General features: G+C 39.7%; 1 protein-coding gene and 1 long non-coding RNA gene across 3 annotated transcripts in view; one reads left to right on the top strand and one right to left on the bottom strand.

Moving 5' to 3' along the window:
- The window catches only part of OTUD7A (OTU deubiquitinase 7A), a 70,740-nt gene that overhangs the window by 33,987 nt on the left and 18,758 nt on the right, over window positions 1-17,995 (bottom strand). The window contains exons 2-5 of one of the 2 annotated variants that reach the window (XM_020784739.3): window positions 15,500-15,631; window positions 11,864-12,018; window positions 4,861-5,049; window positions 1,153-1,371 (exon numbers count right to left, since the gene is read on the bottom strand). In XM_020784739.3, coding sequence (XP_020640398.1) covers window positions 1,153-1,371; window positions 4,861-5,049; window positions 11,864-12,014 — 559 coding nt within the window. In that variant the 5' untranslated portion in view covers window positions 12,015-12,018; window positions 15,500-15,631. Of the gene's footprint in view, window positions 1-1,152; window positions 1,372-4,860; window positions 5,050-11,863; window positions 12,019-12,331; window positions 12,388-15,499; window positions 15,632-17,995 lie in introns of those variants that run through there. The other variant, XM_020784737.3, reaches the window with a different exon arrangement.
- Window positions 88-11,678, top strand: LOC144584580 (uncharacterized). Its single transcript, XR_013538927.1, has 2 exons — window positions 88-182; window positions 10,239-11,678. It is a non-coding gene; the product is annotated as an uncharacterized LOC144584580 (long non-coding RNA).

Raw genomic sequence — 17,995 nt, 5'->3', positions numbered from 1 at the left:
ATCATTAGCTATGCCGGAACACAAGCTGTCTCCTGTATCTTGACCTACTGGAAGCTTTTCTAAACTGACCCTTCAACAAACGTTCCTTCTCCATTCCTGGCAGAACTGTTGCCAATAATATCTGTGGCTGCAGCATACTAAGATTTTGCCAAGACAGAAGAACAACATGACACTGTACAAAGGTATTTTAATCTCTTACTTTGACCAATTAAATTATTTAGATATTCTCCCACAATATGATTTTACAAAAACTGCAAGAACATGATTAATTTTTTTTCCAGGGTCCTTCTAGCTTAGAATTTATTTTCAGTCAGGGCCAGACAGATACTTCTGAGATTGTTAAACAGGTAATTAGGACAATGCACACCTACTACTAACTTCCAACATCCAATCCTCTTTAGTATGCTGTTCAATGCATAAGAACTGCTTTGGTTCTATTCAACCATCATGTTAACCCATCACTGTACCACACATCTATCACTAGTTTATTTGGATTCTGGTGAGAGAGGATGCAGCCTTTCCAGCCCCCCATTATTTGACACTAAGGAAGTCTGCAGGAAGTTCTTGTGATGCCATGCAATCTTGAAAACAACATATCTGGGAGGCTACATAAAAATCATTTGTATAGGTTATGCTTTGCATGGCACATTTGTGCATGTGTATAATGACATTTCAATAATCTGATGAAGGAGAAGGAACAAAATGCAAACCACATCGTGATATATTTCCTTAGCCAAAGGAGAGTTAACACTGTGCTTACTACTGCATGGTGAAGAAATTCTTACTCTTGTGAAGAACAGTCTACTTTTAAATCAGATTCATTGTTCATTTTAAGTTCTGAGAAAGAGAGTAAATGAAAGAGGGAATGTGGAAGAAAATGTGTCATCTTCACATTTTCATAATTTTATGAGCTTATATCATATCTTTCTCATGCAGTGGTTTCTTTTTAGCATAGTGAAGGTGCATTTTAGCTGTTCTTTTTTGTATTATATTATTTCAGAAGTGAAATGATACAATTGGTACACAGTATTTAAAACTTCAGATTTGTTTCTACTAGAAGCATCTGGTCCCCAACAATAATCTTACTTTAAAACAGAGTGCACCATAAGTGGTCAAGACATCTAGAAACTCACATCTTCACTATTTACCCACCAGCTTGTTCTAAAGCAATCATGGTTGCCTGCTCAATTAAGTCTCGCTCAATGAAGCTCCTAAAGTCTTCACTGTAAACACTAAGATCAGGGAGCTGGAATGTGTAGATGGGCATCTCCAGTGGAAAATGTTCATTGTTGCATTCACTGGCCACATGGGATCGAGCAAGAGAGACTATTGCTGAGCTGGCATGAGAAATTCCTCTAGAGAGCCTCTTTTCTGTTAAAAAAAAAGAAAGAAAAGATGGACAAAATAAGACTTACAATGCAAAATTAAACAAGTTTACTCAGAAGCAAATTGAATGTAATGTGGGCTTTTTTCAACTAAGCATTCTGTAGCCTCAGGGTATTCAAGCAACCTTTTATTGGTGAAGAAAACTATCTCCTCTTCTTTCAGTTCTATATTTTTAAGTTAGTGAAAAAAGAAGTGGAATTTGCAGCCCTTCAATTTCAGAATTATGATGGGAATTGTAGTCGAAGCACACCTGGATTACCCAAAGTTTGGAATCACTGATTTAGATTGATGCTCAATTACTTTAGGGTAGGACAATGTTAAATCTTGCCTTCCCAGCTAACCTGGAGCCTCCTGCTTCTCTGTTCTTTAAGTGGAAGGCACAGACTTGTATTTTTAAAGGGTTTGGTTTTGACTGGCTGTTTTTATAATATAAGATCATCTAATGCAGAGATTAGCTGGTGTTCAATGACCTCAAAGAGCTGTACATATTGAACTCTGTGATGTATGGTTGTTGTGAGTTTTTTGGGCTGCTTGGCCATGTTCTGGAGGTTCTTCCTAATGTTTTGCCAGTCTCTGTGGCCGGCATCTTTAGAGGACAGGAGCGAGAATTCTGTTTGTGTTCAAGTGAAATATATATATATATTTCCTAGTTTTACTAAGAAAGAAAACCCTCCACAAACACTTAAGCACTCTCTCAAATCTAGCACTGGTGGTTCTGGGAAGCTGTTCAACACACACCATCAAAAATGCTGCTAGAGTTTTTTTATTTTTATGTAAGATGGTGAAGAAAGGTACTTACTTCTGTAAAAAATTGTTTCAAAGAGTAACCATAATTTTCTAAAGCACCAGATACCTAAATCCCAGTATATCTTTAATAATTATACAGTGTTTTCCCTTTCCAACTTCCCTAACAGATAAAATAGAATTCATCACAGAGTACCCCCTGGCAGCACAGCAAAACATCAGACATCAAACAAGCCAAGTTTCACTTTGATGTCTGAATAGTTGAGACAGAAGTAACCATCATACTCAAATCTAGAGACAGGTGCTGAGCTTCTTTCCTTGTTTTGTCACCTTGGATGGCATGTACAAAAACACAGCTTCAGAAAATATAAGCAAAATTATTTGCAGTAAGAGCATACCTGTCGTTTTCTAGCAAAAGCAATAAACCTGATCAACTGATCTTGATTCGTGAAGGCCCAAGTGAAATACTATGATGTAAACAGAGTCTAGCACCACTGGACTTAGCAGCAAGTTGTCTGTGAACCCCTGAATGACTCATTAACTTTAAACACTCCACAGCATGGCCTAAGGCTTTCAGATAGCTCATAACATCAGATCACCTGAACCAATATAACTGAGAGCATGCCTGGCTCTTGGGACCTTACTATTGTACTTTGAGCCAGCAAATGACTAGCTATTAGCTTTCATGGACTTCTATTTATTTCTGCTTTTCTCTTTCTTATCTTTGCAAGGCTGTCTGAATTCTCCTCTCCAGGAAATAAAAAATTTCCTGGAGAAGAGTGACAGCTCAACATAAAAAAATAAACTAAGATCATGGCCACTGGTCCCATCACCGCCTGGCAAATAGAAGGGGAAGATATGGAGGTAGTGACCGATTTTACTTTCCTTGGCTCCATGATCACTGCAGATGGGGACAGCAGTCACAAAATTAAAAGACGCCTGCTTCTTGGGAGGAAAGCAGTGACAAACCTAGACAACATCTGGTCCGCATAATCAAAGCTATGGTTTTTCCAGTAGCGATGCATGGAAGTGAGAGCTGGACTATAAAGAAAGCTGACCACCAAAGAATTGATGCTTTTGAATTGTGTTGCTGGAGGAGACTCTTAAGAGTCCCCTGGACTGCAAGGAGAACAAACCTATCCATTTTGAAGGAAATCAACCCTGAATGCTCACTGGAAGGACAGAGCCTGAAGCTGAGGCTCCAGTACTTTGGCCATCTCATGAGAAGAGGTGATTCCCTGGAAAAGACTCTGATGTCGGGAAAGTGTGAGGGCAAGAGGAGAAGGGGAGAGACAGAGGACGAGATGGCTGGACAGGGTCACCGAAGCTACCAACATGAATTTGACTCAACTCCGGGAGGCAGTGGAAGACAGGAGGGCCTGGCATGCTCTGGTCCATGGGGTCACGAAGAGTCGAAAACACCGAATGCTATGTGATAGCAGTTACACAGAAATAAGATTGTTGTTGTTCTTGTTTAGTCATTGGTTTTTTGATGTTGAGCTTCAGACCATTTTTTGCACTCTCCTCTTTCACCCTCATTAACAGGTTCTTTAATTCCTCCTCACTTTCTGCCATCAGAGTGGTATCATCTGCATATCGGAGGGTGTTGACATTTCTTCCGGCAATCTTAGTTCTGGTTTGGGATTCGTCCAGTCCGGCCTTTCACATGATGCATTCTGCATATAAGTTAAATAAGCCGGGGGACAATATACAGCCTTGTCGCACTCCTTTCCCAATTTTGAACCAATTAGTTGTTCCATATCCAGTTCTAACTGTTGCTTCCTGTCCCACGTATAAATAAGAAATAAGATTGGCACTGATTAATAATAATTATGTGAAATCAAGTAAATTTGAATTTACAGCGACCCTCACATGGTTTACTAGATAGAAAGTGGTTTATCAATCCCTCTTTCTGGCAGTACTCCAACACACTGCAGCTTGTCCAAGGACTCACAGGTGGCAGGACATTTAATCACATCAGCCACATGCATGTTGGGTGATTTTGTTTGGCTCCCCTCCCGGGAGTTACGGTGGGCGATCTCTCCTGATCACTGGCTCCACAGCAGCCCCTCCAACCCACTGAGCCACACCAACATTCTCAATGGGTTTGCACAAGTAGAATTCTAACTTTGTTAACATTAGTAGCAACTAATATTATGACTTTTTAAAAATGTCAGAATTCTGTTTATGGAAATCCACTAATCAGTCACACAGACATAGGCATACTCACAGAGCATGGGGACCTACCCTGTCACACGGATGAATTTGAGGCTTTTGTTAGTTCGTTTGTAAATGTCAATAGTCTATGTATACCACAAACATCTAAGTAAACTGCATAAAACGAAAAGCTCTAATCTTCTAAATAATCTTTAACTGTCTGTCGATTTGTATTTTTATGGCCATGCATTCTTTGCTGAAAAATCTTTGAAAATTAGGGGCAAACAAGGTCTTATATCACAAAATGTAGCTACTCGCTAGCCATATACAAATGTTGGTATCCACACAGACGCACTGTGAAACTTATCAGTTTCCAGTACAGAATGTCCAGATATTTCCCTGGGTCTGAGGGACTACCAGATAGTCATTCATCCCAGCCACTATCTTCAAAGGTTGGACCAAAAAAAAAATAATCCTGCCAAACCACAAACTATAGTAGCTGCATAATTTATATTACAAAATGGTGTATAGCAGCTCTTTGCCTATCAGAAACCCAAAGTAGAAGTGCCTTACCTTGAGCAATATCATCCTGTCTTTGAAGAGATGGCCGTTCATTCTTGTTCACCTGTTGGGAAGGCTCTCTTTCCTGATGCTGCTGCTTGGGATATTTCCCTTCATTGAACACTTGGGGTAGGTTGGCTGTATGAACCTGCCTAAGTTGCTCATAATCACTGAGAGCTGCAGTCAAATCCCAGTTTTTGCCTAAAAACAAAGCCAGAAAGAGTAGCATAAAAAACTGCTAGATGCATACGTGTCCAGGTTTTGAGTATGAATCAATGGGCAATTACAGTGCTCACTACGTAATCTAAAATTAAAGTTCTCATACCAAGACACCAAGTTCCAAACAGACCATTTTAGATTATCATCCAAGTTGTAAATTAATAAACTCATACAACTATTATAAATAGATAGCAAAGCTGAGCACTTTAAGCAGTGCTTGGCTGACAGAGAAGAAGACATACTGGCCACTTTCTGTAAAGCAGTCAGTTCTTTCGTAACTGTCAACTAATTATTGGATGGTATTATTATGGATGGTAAATGGCAGTTCATGGCTTCATAAAGAAATTGTGCATAGTCCATTCACAATATTTAACAAGCCAATTCAGCAAGATCCCAAATGAACAATTTAATTTTTTTAAAAGTATCTATATTATATACACTTACACAAGTAAAAATCCTTATAAAATATGTGAAAAGGGCAAAAAGGTCATGACATAATTTAAAGCACAGTATATTTAGCTTTCATTTCATTCTCTAGTTCATTTTTCTATTTACCTGGTTCACTGTCTTCATACAATTTTATTCAAATATCAAAATAGATTAATTCATATGCTGAAGTTGAACTTTTAAAATGCAGTCAGTTCAACCCTTCTATTGCAATTCAGTGTACTAAAGTACTAATAAAAAAGCAATAGTGAAGTGCTGATTATACCACCATCTTCTTAATTCTTCACAGTGAAATCAGATTTTGATCCTATAAAATGTTTGACCAAATGTATTCTGAACACACAGAAATCATACTGACATGAGGGCAGACTACAATGGCTAAAGTTTCTCTGCACTTTAATTAGAAAATGCACAACTAGAGGTTGGTGGGGAGGAGGAAGAAAGGTGGTGGAGGCTGCTACCTTCATTCCAAGCTGGTCTTCTTAAGTATAAATTTTAGGATGTCTAGTATTTTCTTTAAAAAATTTCTCTGATTCATTGATCAAGAAGAATAAAAAAAGCGGCAACATCTAAAATTCCCAGAGTTAATCCCGTACGTATCCCTAATTTATTTATTTATTTATTTATTTTATTTATATCCCGCCTATCTAGTCGCGAGGACTACTCTAGGCGGCTTACAACAACGTTAAAATACAATAAAAATAAACAACCAATACAAAAACAGGTAAAAGAGAAAAAAGACAATAAAGAGATAAGAAAATCAAAAAATAGTTTTATGAGAAGGCCTGCCGAAACATCCAGGTCTTTAATAGATTCTTGAAAGTGCCCAGCGAGGGAGCTCCGCGAATGTCAGGAGGTAAGTTATTCCACAGGCGAGGAGCCACCGCCGAGAAGGCCCTATTTCTTGTTTTCTCTTTCCGGGCCTCCCTCGGGGTTAGGCTCCTCAGCCTCACCTCCTGGCTCGCCCGTGTGACCCGGGTAGAACTTGGTGGGAGTAGGCGTTCCGCCAAGTATCGAGGCCCTAAACCGTTTAGGGCTTTATACGTAAGCATTAGCACTTTGAAGTCGATGCGGAACCTGATGGGCAGCCAATGCAATGCGGCCAGAGTGGGCGAAATATGTTGGAATTTTTTCACTCCACTAAGTAATCTGGCCGCCGCATTCTGCACCACCTGTAATTTCCGCAGCAGCCTCAAAGGAAGCCCCACGTAGAGCGCATTACAGTGGTCTAATCTTGAGATTACGAGCGCATGTACTAAGGTGGTGAGCGCCCCCACTTCCAGGTAGGGCCGCAGCTGGGCTATCCGCCTAAGGTGAAAAAAGGCGGTGCGGACCACCGATGCCACCTGTGACTCCATGGAGAGCACCGGGTCCAGATGGATCCCCAAGCTGCGTACCCCATCCCTAGCAGGGAGAGTCACCCCCCCAAAAGAGAGGGAGTTACCCAAATCCCCGACTGTGGGGGGGCCCACCCTCAGCACTTCCGTCTTGTCCGGGTTCAGCCTGAGCCCGTTCTCCTGCATCCATTCCAGTATAGTCCCCAGGCAGCGCTGGAGGCACAGGACGGCTTCTCCTGCGGTTGGCAAAAAGGAGATGTAGAGCTGCGTGTCGTCCGCATACTGGTGGCACGAAGCTCCACACCCCCTGATGACCCCACCCAGCGGCCTCATATAGATGTTAAATAGCATTGGGGAGATAATCGACCCCTGTGGAACCCCACAATTGAGGCTCCACGGGGCCGAGACCCTCTCCCCAAGCTGGACTCTCTGGGGGCGGTCCTCCAAGAAGGAACGGAGCCAGGACAATGCCAGGCCACCTATTCCCAACTCGGAGAGCCTCCCCAGGAGGATACCGTGGTCAATGGTATCAAAGGCCGCTGAGATGTCGAGGAGGACCAACAGGGACACTTTACCCCTGTCGGCCTCCCTCAGTAGGTCATCACACAGGGCGACCAAAGCCGTTTCTGTGCCGTGGCGCGGCCTGAAGCCCGACTGGAATGGATCCAGGGCATCTGTTTCTTCCAAGAGCGCCTGAAGCTGATCGGCCACCACCCTCTCGACTACCTTGCTAAGGAAGGAAACATTGGCGACGGGCCTGTAGTTGCCAATTTCGTCCGCCGCCAAACTAGGTTTCTTCCTAATGGGCCTAATGAGTGTGTCCTTCAGGGCAGATGGAAATCTGCCCTCAAGGAGAGACCCATTTATAATAGCCGTGGCCCACTCCGTTGTTAACGGCCTGGCCGCTTTGATTAGCCAGGCCGGGCAAGGGTCCAAAGAGGAGGTGGTGGCACGACAGCGATCAAGCGCCCTGGAGACAGTATCAGACGTAACAGGCTGAAAGGTGTCCAAAATCACCGGGCAAGACGGAGCGCTGGACATCTCAGCTCGACTCACTGTACTCAAAAAGAGACTGCAGTGTTCAATTATGTTCATGCAGCCAGCATTCAGCTATGAATATGTTTGTATACTTGGAAATTATCTTTCAGTTAATACAGCCTCAAAGAGCAAAATATTACTGGTTGTTTATATAAGTGTTCTACCTGCAAGGAACTTTTTCTTCACTGACTGGTCTGCCAAGGAACCCCAGTCTTGTAAATGATTCTGGGGCATCATCTAGGCATACACTCCTTGCATAAGAACCCAACCAGTCATGTTGAATTTCCTCACTGCCCTGCTGGAACTGACAGTATGATGCAGAACACAAGCAACACTTTCCTGCTGCTGTATATTGGATAATATTAGTAAGTTGTATATGCTATTGAACTTAATGTCAATCTTTGGATCATAGAACTGTTGTTATTATTCAATCTGTTTTAAATAACAATGATTAGAAAAAATTCAGACATAATTCAAATTGTGGGTTTTTTTGGGTATCTATTAATCTGAAAATAAATGGATCTTTTAGAAGCATGTCTATGCTATAACAGTCATACTACTACTATCATACGACGACAACTACTACTACTGATAACAACAACAACACCATCATTATCTAAAGCTGTTTTTCAACACACTTAATGAAGGACACTCTATACAGCCCTCCAGCATGTTTTTATTAACACCAAATTTGTCCTTTAGTTGATTTAGGCAGGACGCAGGTCTCAGTCATTCATATTAGGGAACTCTTGTTCACTTCAGTGGGCTATGCACCAGAGTGAGTCCTATGATTTATATTTTATATTTGCAAAGGCTTTTATGATTAAACAACCCCACAGGTGCTGATAATTATGGCCATTTGAACCATGATCATTAATGCTTGGTACTCTCTCATCCTCTGAACTGCAAAATAATCTTATTTTGGACTTTGTGAAGGAGTGAAGAAAAGCACAGCAGCCTGAAGTGAAATTTCTCTGAAGCAAACTTTTTTCTCCATCAACGAGTGGATGAAATCCTCTCCATTTATATGACAGGTTTTTGGAAGGAAAAAACACACACATTGAAATACTGTATTAAAACTATCATCCTTTAATGTTCTCTTCCAGAAAGATCAGATAAGTCAGCAGGGAAGGGGAGATTCTTCTTTCAAAGCCATTGTACCAGAAGTGGCTCTCTTTATTGAGCATAGGGAGAAAACTTGAAGTGTAGGATTGTTTCCTCATAAAACAGTCTAGTGGAGCAGTGCTAGGAGATATATGGGATAAAATAACCTCTGCCAGAAAAGCAAATGACATATGAATAATTCTGGGCTTTGAAATGACAGGATATTAGCTTTCATGAACGCAGAATGACTCTGATTCTCATCTTCTGAACCAGGGCATTATTTACACCAGAAGGATGAAAGAAGTTAACAATCTTTGAAAGGACTGTCAAAAATCACCAAATTTTCTCAGCACATGCTCTTGAGAATGGCATCTTCACAAGCAGGCTGGCAGTGAGGTAATCCACAAGGCCTGTTTAGATTCTGACATTTCTTTCAAATGGCACTTTCTGAAATGGCAGCTGACGTCAAGCAATTAAGTTGCTTTTTCAAGCCATCATTATCCAAAATGTTACTTTCATTTGGATATGGAACTGTCACTTAACCCTAGCTATCACCGCCCACACCAGTTGCTGCTCCTGTTCTTCCTGTTGTTGTAATTGTCATCATCATCATCTTTCTCATTTCTCAGCATTGCTGTTTTGGGGATGGACCAAAGGATCAAGCCTAAAAATTATGAATCAAATCCTAAAAATCTGTGGAGAGATATGTTTGCAAAAATCACTGATTTTTGGATTTCAGGAAGCAGCTATTTGCAATTGTTTTAAATTGGTAACTAAGGGGAGGAGGACAGCCTAATTTTCCCTCCATATTGTTTTAATTCCTTGTCTTTATGTGTGATCGTTTGGCAATTTCTGAACTTTTTGTACTTTAGGGGTAGCTTGTTGATGGAATTGTAACTTCTATAAGATATGTTTTTTCTTTGTTTATCAAAAAGTATAATACTTAGCTTTCTAAAAGCAATGTTTTATCCATGGTAAGTTGCTTTTTCCAGGACAGTACTGTGTTTTCATTTTGTAAAACTGGAGGTGGTTGGAATTTGAAATATGGAGGAAAAGATGTGAGTAATGAAGTAGATTTAGCAAACTGCTGAAAAATGATATTTGCAACTGTATTATGCCTGCACATAGAACCCACTGATGCTTGCTTAGGACATCTAGTTGTGAAATGATGAATTGTTTCTTTGGATTCATGACATGACAGGTCCTACATAAATCACTTATACCTTGTTTTATAATTATTTTTAGATAATATTTACTGCAAAGAGATTGCAAATTGGAATCCCTCAGTTTCAGCCTGAAGATGACCTTAGCCACAAATTTGATTGTTACTTATCAACATCATAATCCAGAAGGTAACTGACATGCTTTCAGTTACAGTTTTGTCATCATCATAATTAAACATGTGGTTCTACCACCCTGGACAATGTTACCATATAGTTGTACTGTATATCATCCTATTGGGTACAGACAACATTCAGTGCACGAACCTGGTAAATTCAGTAAGACTTTTGGTTGTATAATGCACAGATTTAATGCACTACCTTTCTATTCATGCTTTCACATTATTATCTTTAGATAGAATTTAAATGTAACACTATTCAGGTAAGTGTTCAGATATGGGAGATGTGTGCTATTTCTTCCTTTGGTCATGGAGTTCATCTGGGTCTCTAAATGCAAAAACATTTATAGCTTCAAAAATCAGCACCCTTGACTAAGATGTCATGTCTGCTTCTCAAGGGGGAAAACCAATTTATTCTACTTAAGTAGCAAATGATCTCCAGTGTTTGCTATTAATTCCACACAGAGTCATGGGTATATTAGAAAGGTTGTACCTATTAAATATGTATTCATTCAAGAGTATGCAAAGATGGAATATCCAGGTTTAACTATTGTTGAGTCAGTTCACCTGGCTGTGTTCATTTTAGCTCCCTTGTGATTTATGAGCAGCAAACCGGACCTACCTTGATTACACAATATATCAAGCTGGAGGTGGATAGTAATTATTCTGATTAGCAGTAGTGATAGAGATGGTTTAGCACAACAAGAACAAGAACATTAATTTATTTAGAAAAATGTTTTCATATAAAAAATTTAAGAAAGCTTCTATAAGAATTGGGCATTCAATAAGTTTGTCAAGATGTAATATCCATCACAGAACACAACAGGTATGAGAGGAACAGATTACTGACTATAGGCTATTTGGTCATGTGTATACTCACCAATTATGTTGTTATTCATCAATGTATATTCATCAACTGGGGAAAAATTAACTGAATTATTCTGAACTGTATTTTAGCTAGGTAAATTATCACAGTGCCATGAGTGAAATGTAGGGCCAGAGTGCAGGAAACTGTACTGCATTACCTCTGTTCCACTGGAACATACCACAATCCTCTGCACATGGATGAGATATGGAAGGAATCTATTATGGGGCTGGGGAGGGAGACCTTTAAGGAGAAAGGTGGGATAAAACTATTTTAAATAAATAAATAAACCACGCCTGTTCCACAGAATTGTATTGGGCTATTTAACAACTAAGAAATCAATACAAAATACCTGAACTTAAGCACTGAGAACACGGTTCCCTGTTTAATTGATTGTGTCTTACTTCTGAGCTTGTAGTAGTTCACAAGCTCATAAAACTATAAAAAATTACACTAAAACATGCTAAAATTTAAAAATAAATAGTAGAAAAGTCAACACAAGATCAAAACATCAGCCTAAGGACTCAATTTATTAAAAAGCCTCATCAAGCTGGGCAAGCGTCCATAGGTGCAACTCTACAGAAAGCACAATTAAAAATGTAAATGATAGTTTCACAAAAATGGATGATGAGGATATATTGAAAACACTGTGAATCTTGAGCTTACCTTCCAGCAAGTCTCTTGCCAGACCTGGTTCTGCACCTGTGGACTGAACAAAGTCTGACAGGACAGCGTCCATATCAAGAGTCATGGGATCATGTAGAGCTGCTGCCACATGTGCAGCAGTGGCTGGATTGAGCACCAGGCTACAATACATCCATCTGTGAAGAGATAGCAATAAAGCAACCATTTAGATAAAGTTGCTGAGAGATGTCAAAAAGAGCTTCTTAAGTTTCATACAGTGGAAAACCATATGGCACAAACAGTACTACATAACTGCTACTATTAGTGGTAGTAATCAGAGGCTGTAGTTGATGGTACGTAAGAACAACTACTTGTAGTAATGCTACCACTTCTACTTAGCAGTCATTAACAAACACCCCACATTGGTGGGCACTGTATGTAAAAATCAGAAGAAGCTTTGCCCATAGGATCACGATTTCATTATTATTATTCTATTTGGCGCATCCCTGCCTGGAAGTTCTGTTTTCACTGGATTCCAGGTTTTCTTCCATCTCCTCTGAAGTGTGATGATTGCAACCATTTTCCTCTTTCAAAGTAGAATTGCTGCTATAAAATTTCTCACAGGTTTGCTGTGGATCTCCATGGCCTTCCTCAGAAGCAACTGGTGATGATATCTTTTGTGTCAGAGAGCATAACTTCACCACACTACTACAGAGCTCTGTCAGGGAATGTTGTTTGAGTATGACAATTACAGCAATCATAAGAAGGAAAACAAACACTGCTCCCAATGCAATTCCCAGATAGCTGCTTCTCATATCTAGCTTTATATGCTGACCTGCTTCATTAGTTTGGATGACAGCCTTCAGGGGCAAACACTACAGAATCATATTATCTCATTGTAGCATTTATTAGCTCATTTTTTACATCACAATAAAGATCAGGAGTAACCTGACAGCATACCAGGTCAGTAACAGTAATGATAGATACATCCTCTCGCTTCTCTGTCAAAGTGTTCCTACTACCTGGTGATGAAACATAGAAATAGAACTATATACTTTTAAGGCAAAAGTAGCCATTTGTTTGAAAGTCACATTCCGGTGCACTTGGCATGACAGCTCTGCTATGACTCAAGGTCTAACTACTGCCACCACACTGCGTTAACAAATATTTATTAACAAATTCAATACCCATATTGTGTAAAAAGGCAGGACCTTCTTCTTTTACACAGGATTGCTTTCCCATGTTAGAGCAGGGACGCAGTTTAGAGATAATCCTTTAGCCAGCTCTCATGCCTGAAGTCTTGGTGGCTCAGATGGCTTTTCAGCAAGCTTGGCTGCTAATCTGTCTACAACCACCAGTTACATTTAAAGACAGGAAGAATCCAGCTATGGTGATTTATATTTTACAAACCTCCAAACTGGAATACTGCAAGACCAGAACATGAAACTGCCCTTGAAAATGATCTGACAGCTTCAATAAATGCAGGATGTACTTATAAGATTGTTAGTGGATGAGTCCAGATGAGATTGTATCACACCAATTCTGAGGCAACTGATTTGTTTGCATATTTGCTTCTAAAGTAAATCTAACAAACTTGCTTTGACCTCTGAATGGCTAAAAGTTTTGGGGTGATAGTTTGTGTGTACACTTTCTACATATGAGGTGGTCCATAATTTATCTCCTTTGGTTTTACTCATAAGAAAGGGAAATCAATACTATTTATAAACGTTTGTGAAAAATGCAACAGAAAACACGGATAAAAAACAAATGGTATTTCCAGCAATTCATACTTTTAGTTCACTTTAATTATTTCTTTTAATCATATTCACTTGAGACAAATACATTGCATATTGTCTTGATTTGCACAATTTACAGGCAAATCAAACAGATCTGAAAAAATACAATTTTTGATATTTTCATTCGTGCAAAAATTAATGTAATATCACTCTTCCCATACAGAAAGCTGAGAAGAATGCAACAGCCTTGCTGTAGGACTCCAATAGACAATCTAGTGCAGCATCCTCCTTACTGCAGTTGAAAATCAGATGTCCACAGAAAATCAACATATATAGCTGTCCTTCTCAGTGAATAAATATTATAGAAAAGCATAAGTAAGCATAAAACGTCTGCATTTACCAAAAAATGCATAGGACATATTATATGAAATGCAGGCTTGCTAGACTGTTGCATATATATCCAATTAGCTGTATAATGAATTTTGTGCAGATATCGGTCTGAAGAAGTAGGGGATTCTGCTTCTCATCTGTAATGATCTGGTTGTTCACAGCTCAAGCTATGCAATGTGTGCTCAGCAGTTTAGTCAGTTGTCTCTACAATGTAACTGCTGCTGAGAAAGCCAAATATCAGACAAGTATTTGAGAGAGACACACTGGATGTCTTCAGGTATTAAATGTTGTCACAGCCTTATGAAGTGTCAAATGACAAATAGAATTTCTGGTCTTCCTCAGCTAGAATTCTTCTTTTTTACATTCTACTTTATTCTGCCTTTTTCTGAACCTGCTAGACATACCTAACAGGTTACCTAAACATGAAATTAATTGAAGTCAGCATTTTAGTACATTCAGGTTACTAAGGGCTTTGCTGGCAAGAATCCAATTGGTGATTTATCCTTGCTTAAATGAAGTGGCCTACTATTGCACTCACAAATCACCACTAATTAATAAGGTGTTGATACATTCCTGGGCAAGCATATTATCATGCAATTAGATATGCATGCCTAGAAGCAAAACCAACACTTCATTAATTAGTGGCAATCTGCCACACTTTCTTACACCATTTCATTCAGGTAAGCAGAAATCACCAATTGAATTCTGTTTCTCACCTCCAGTTCATATTGTTTTCATGACTATTAGTCTAAGCCCCTTAACAAGAAAGAATGGGATATCATATCTTAAACATTTTTAAAACTTTTTTTAATCTCTATGCCTTAGGAAGGATGTACAAGACCATAATGAACTAAACAAAGTATTCTCATTGATCAATAAATACCCTACAGCAGACTGATATTCTTCCAAAACACTCTGAACTTTGTCATCTCTACAGTTCATTTATCTACCTGAAGTAGATAAATAACAAACCCAGGCACCTTATATCATACTTTAAATCAATGGCGTAACAAATCACTGTTTTATTGTACCTTCCGAACCTAAAACAGTACTAAGCTTCTACACAGAAATATGCATGGAGCCCAGTGCTATATGGATAAAATATAGTTTAAGACAGAAAATTAGTATGCATATATGATGTAAGAAAGGGTACAGGCAAAAGTGCTGGTTCATGAAGAACCTATGTCTGACAAGGTGGACTCGTCCCCAAAAGCTCACATTAAAATATAATAGTTAGTCTTGCAGGTGCCACATATTTTTGTCTTGCTTTGTTTCTTTGGTTTTTACTTGATAAGCTTGCACAAACTATCATGGCTACCTCTCCTAAAACTAACACAGGTAAGGCTCAAGACATTTTATCACAGTTTGTGACCACATATGCATCAAATATCATGTCTTTATCTTCTTATCCATAATTTATGCACTGATATTTTAACTTAAAAACAAACAGAAGCTGTCTGAACCTACTAAAATCAGTGCACTTGTTCAAAGTTGAGCAAAGAACATCTGGAAAAATGATTGAAGCTATATTTAAGTGGTTCGTTTTACTTACTTTAAGTGGATTGTAAGTAACAGTTCTGTTTAGAAAGCATCAGAAAGGCTTCATATCACTGCTTTTCAGTGAGGAAAACAATTCATTCTCATCCCAGCAGAGTAGCTGACTAAGTTGTGTCCCCTGAGAAATCTGTAAAGAAATGGAAGGTTTGTGATAATGAAATTCTACATGTGTCTGAATTACAGTGGTCCTTTCCAGCCAATCTAATGCTTAGTGTATGTAATGTATTTACAGTAACAAATATGTAGGCTACAGGGCCCAGGAACTGACCATGAGAAGTATCTGGAATAGTGTCACCTACGATAATTTTGAAAATCACCAACACTTTCCTATGCACCTACTTCTTTGCTTAATGAAAGCAACAATTAACTGACGTGCCTTTTGCACAGTGAGATAGTACTTGAACAACTTAGACAGGTGAGATAGTGTAAAGCAGCAAAAAGATACAAAAAAGACAACAAGAGAAAACCACATCCCAGCCTTTTTTTGGGTAGCTTAGCTTACATTTATTATAACTGTGGTTCATCAAACTGAAGAGCAAAGAAAATGGGTTATGATGTCAACAGCAGCTCTCTCTCAGTTCCACTGCTTGTGGCTGAAGATATATTGTGGCTGGCTAGCTCTTAAGATGTATAAAGACAAAAATTCATTGGTGTACATTTTTCCTTGCTTAGTTCAGGCTCAGGGTGACTCCATCACTCTGAATGAGCTCGCATGATGTCACAATGAACTTGTTGTGTTCATTTCTGCTCCAGAATGCTCTAGAGATATTTTGATATGTTTGTGTTTTTTATCCTGTCTTTATCCTATATTTGTTTTCTTTACTGGCCCTATTTGCCTGCATTTTTAACGGAACTGCAAGATAAGAATATTTTAATGAATAGATAAATAGAATTATGAAGAAACTTCCCCCCTTCACAGATTAGGGCTGTGTATAATGCCCCTTCACGGATTGCTGCCTTGTTGTGGCAAAGGGGCTTGAGTCATTCAGAAAAGCTATGGGCTATGCCATGCAGGGACACCCAAGATGAAAGGTCATAGTGGAGAGTTCTGACTAAATGTGATCCACCTGGAGCAGGAACTGGCAAGCCACTCCAGTATCTTTGCCAAGAAAACTCCATGAACAGAAACAAAAGGCTAAAAGATATGATGCTGGAAGATGAGCCCCTCAGGTTGGAAGGTGTCCAACATGCTACTGAGGGAGAGCGGAGGACAAGTACAAGTAGCTCCAGAGCTAATGAAGTGGTTGGGCCAAAGCCGAAAAGATACTCAGCTGTGGAAGCATGTGGAAGTGAAAGGAAACTCCAATGCTGCGAAGAAAAATACTGCATAGGAACCTGGAATGTAAGAGCTATGAACCTTGGTAAGCTGGATGTGGTCAAACAGGAGATGGCAAGAATAAACATTGACATTCTGGGCATCAGTGAACTAAAATGGAAAGGAATGGGCAAATTCAATTCAGACGATTATCATATCTACAGTGGACCCTCGACCTGCGAAGGTCCCTACTTACGAAAATTTTGAGGTACGAAAAGCTCTGGTCGCAAAATTTTGGTTTGACTTGCAGCTGGAGCTTCGACCTATGAAAGGCAGGGGGAAAGGGTGGGAAATTCAAAGCTGCCCCCACTGTCCTCTGCCTCCCATTCCTGCTACCTTCTGTCTCCCATCCCTATTGCCCTCTGCCTCCTGTCCCCACAGGGACAGGAGGCAGAGGGCAGTGGGGATGGGAGGCAGAGGGCAGCAGAGGGAGTTTGGAAGCCCAGGAAGCTGAAAGCCAGCAGCGGGCACAAAGCAGCTTTTGGCTTCCCAGGCTTAAGTAAACCTACTTACATTTAAAGCTGCTAGGAAATTAGTATCTCCTTGTATCATTGCTGTATCCTTAAATCAAACGAACTACTGTAACAGCAAACACTGATAGTAAGAGTAAGACAGGAATTAAAACAAATAATAAAGTACAAGAAGAAATTTGTCCACTCAGCCTTACCAATCCATAACAAAAAGCCTGTGCATAACTAAAAGCTTCCATTCTTTATGAAAGGCTACTGCAGAAAAGTAATATGCCAATCTTCGAAATAAAGGCTGCAAATCCTTTCATTCCATTGCTCTCACGTGCAAGCTTTCACTGGTATCTAATTTGAATACTGTCTCCACCCAAGGTCGACAACCACTGATCTAGCTATGTTCTCTCCTCTCTTTCTTTCTAGCATGTGTGATCACCGGTATCAAACCAAAGCAGCAATTGTTGGTGTTCCATGTCACTTGGGTGGCAATCCATTTCAGTGCTATGAAATTAAACTGTCCTGGGGAGTATTCCCCATCTCCCCAGGAGAGGAGGAGACAGGAAAGGACTCTCCCCCCCCCCCTGAAAATCCAGTGCTATGCCACTGCCCAAGAAATTTTTAAAAAACTGATGGAGAAAAACAATTTTGGTTTCCGTTTGTTTTTCAAAGCTAGGCAGTGTTTCTCAAACAAAACCATATGAGGAAAACCTTA

The sequence above is a fragment of the Pogona vitticeps genome, chromosome 12 (genome assembly GCF_051106095.1).
Source record: "Pogona vitticeps strain Pit_001003342236 chromosome 12, PviZW2.1, whole genome shotgun sequence".
Taxonomy (NCBI): Eukaryota; Metazoa; Chordata; class Lepidosauria; order Squamata; family Agamidae; genus Pogona; species Pogona vitticeps.
This window is presented reverse-complemented; position numbering and strand designations above follow the sequence as displayed.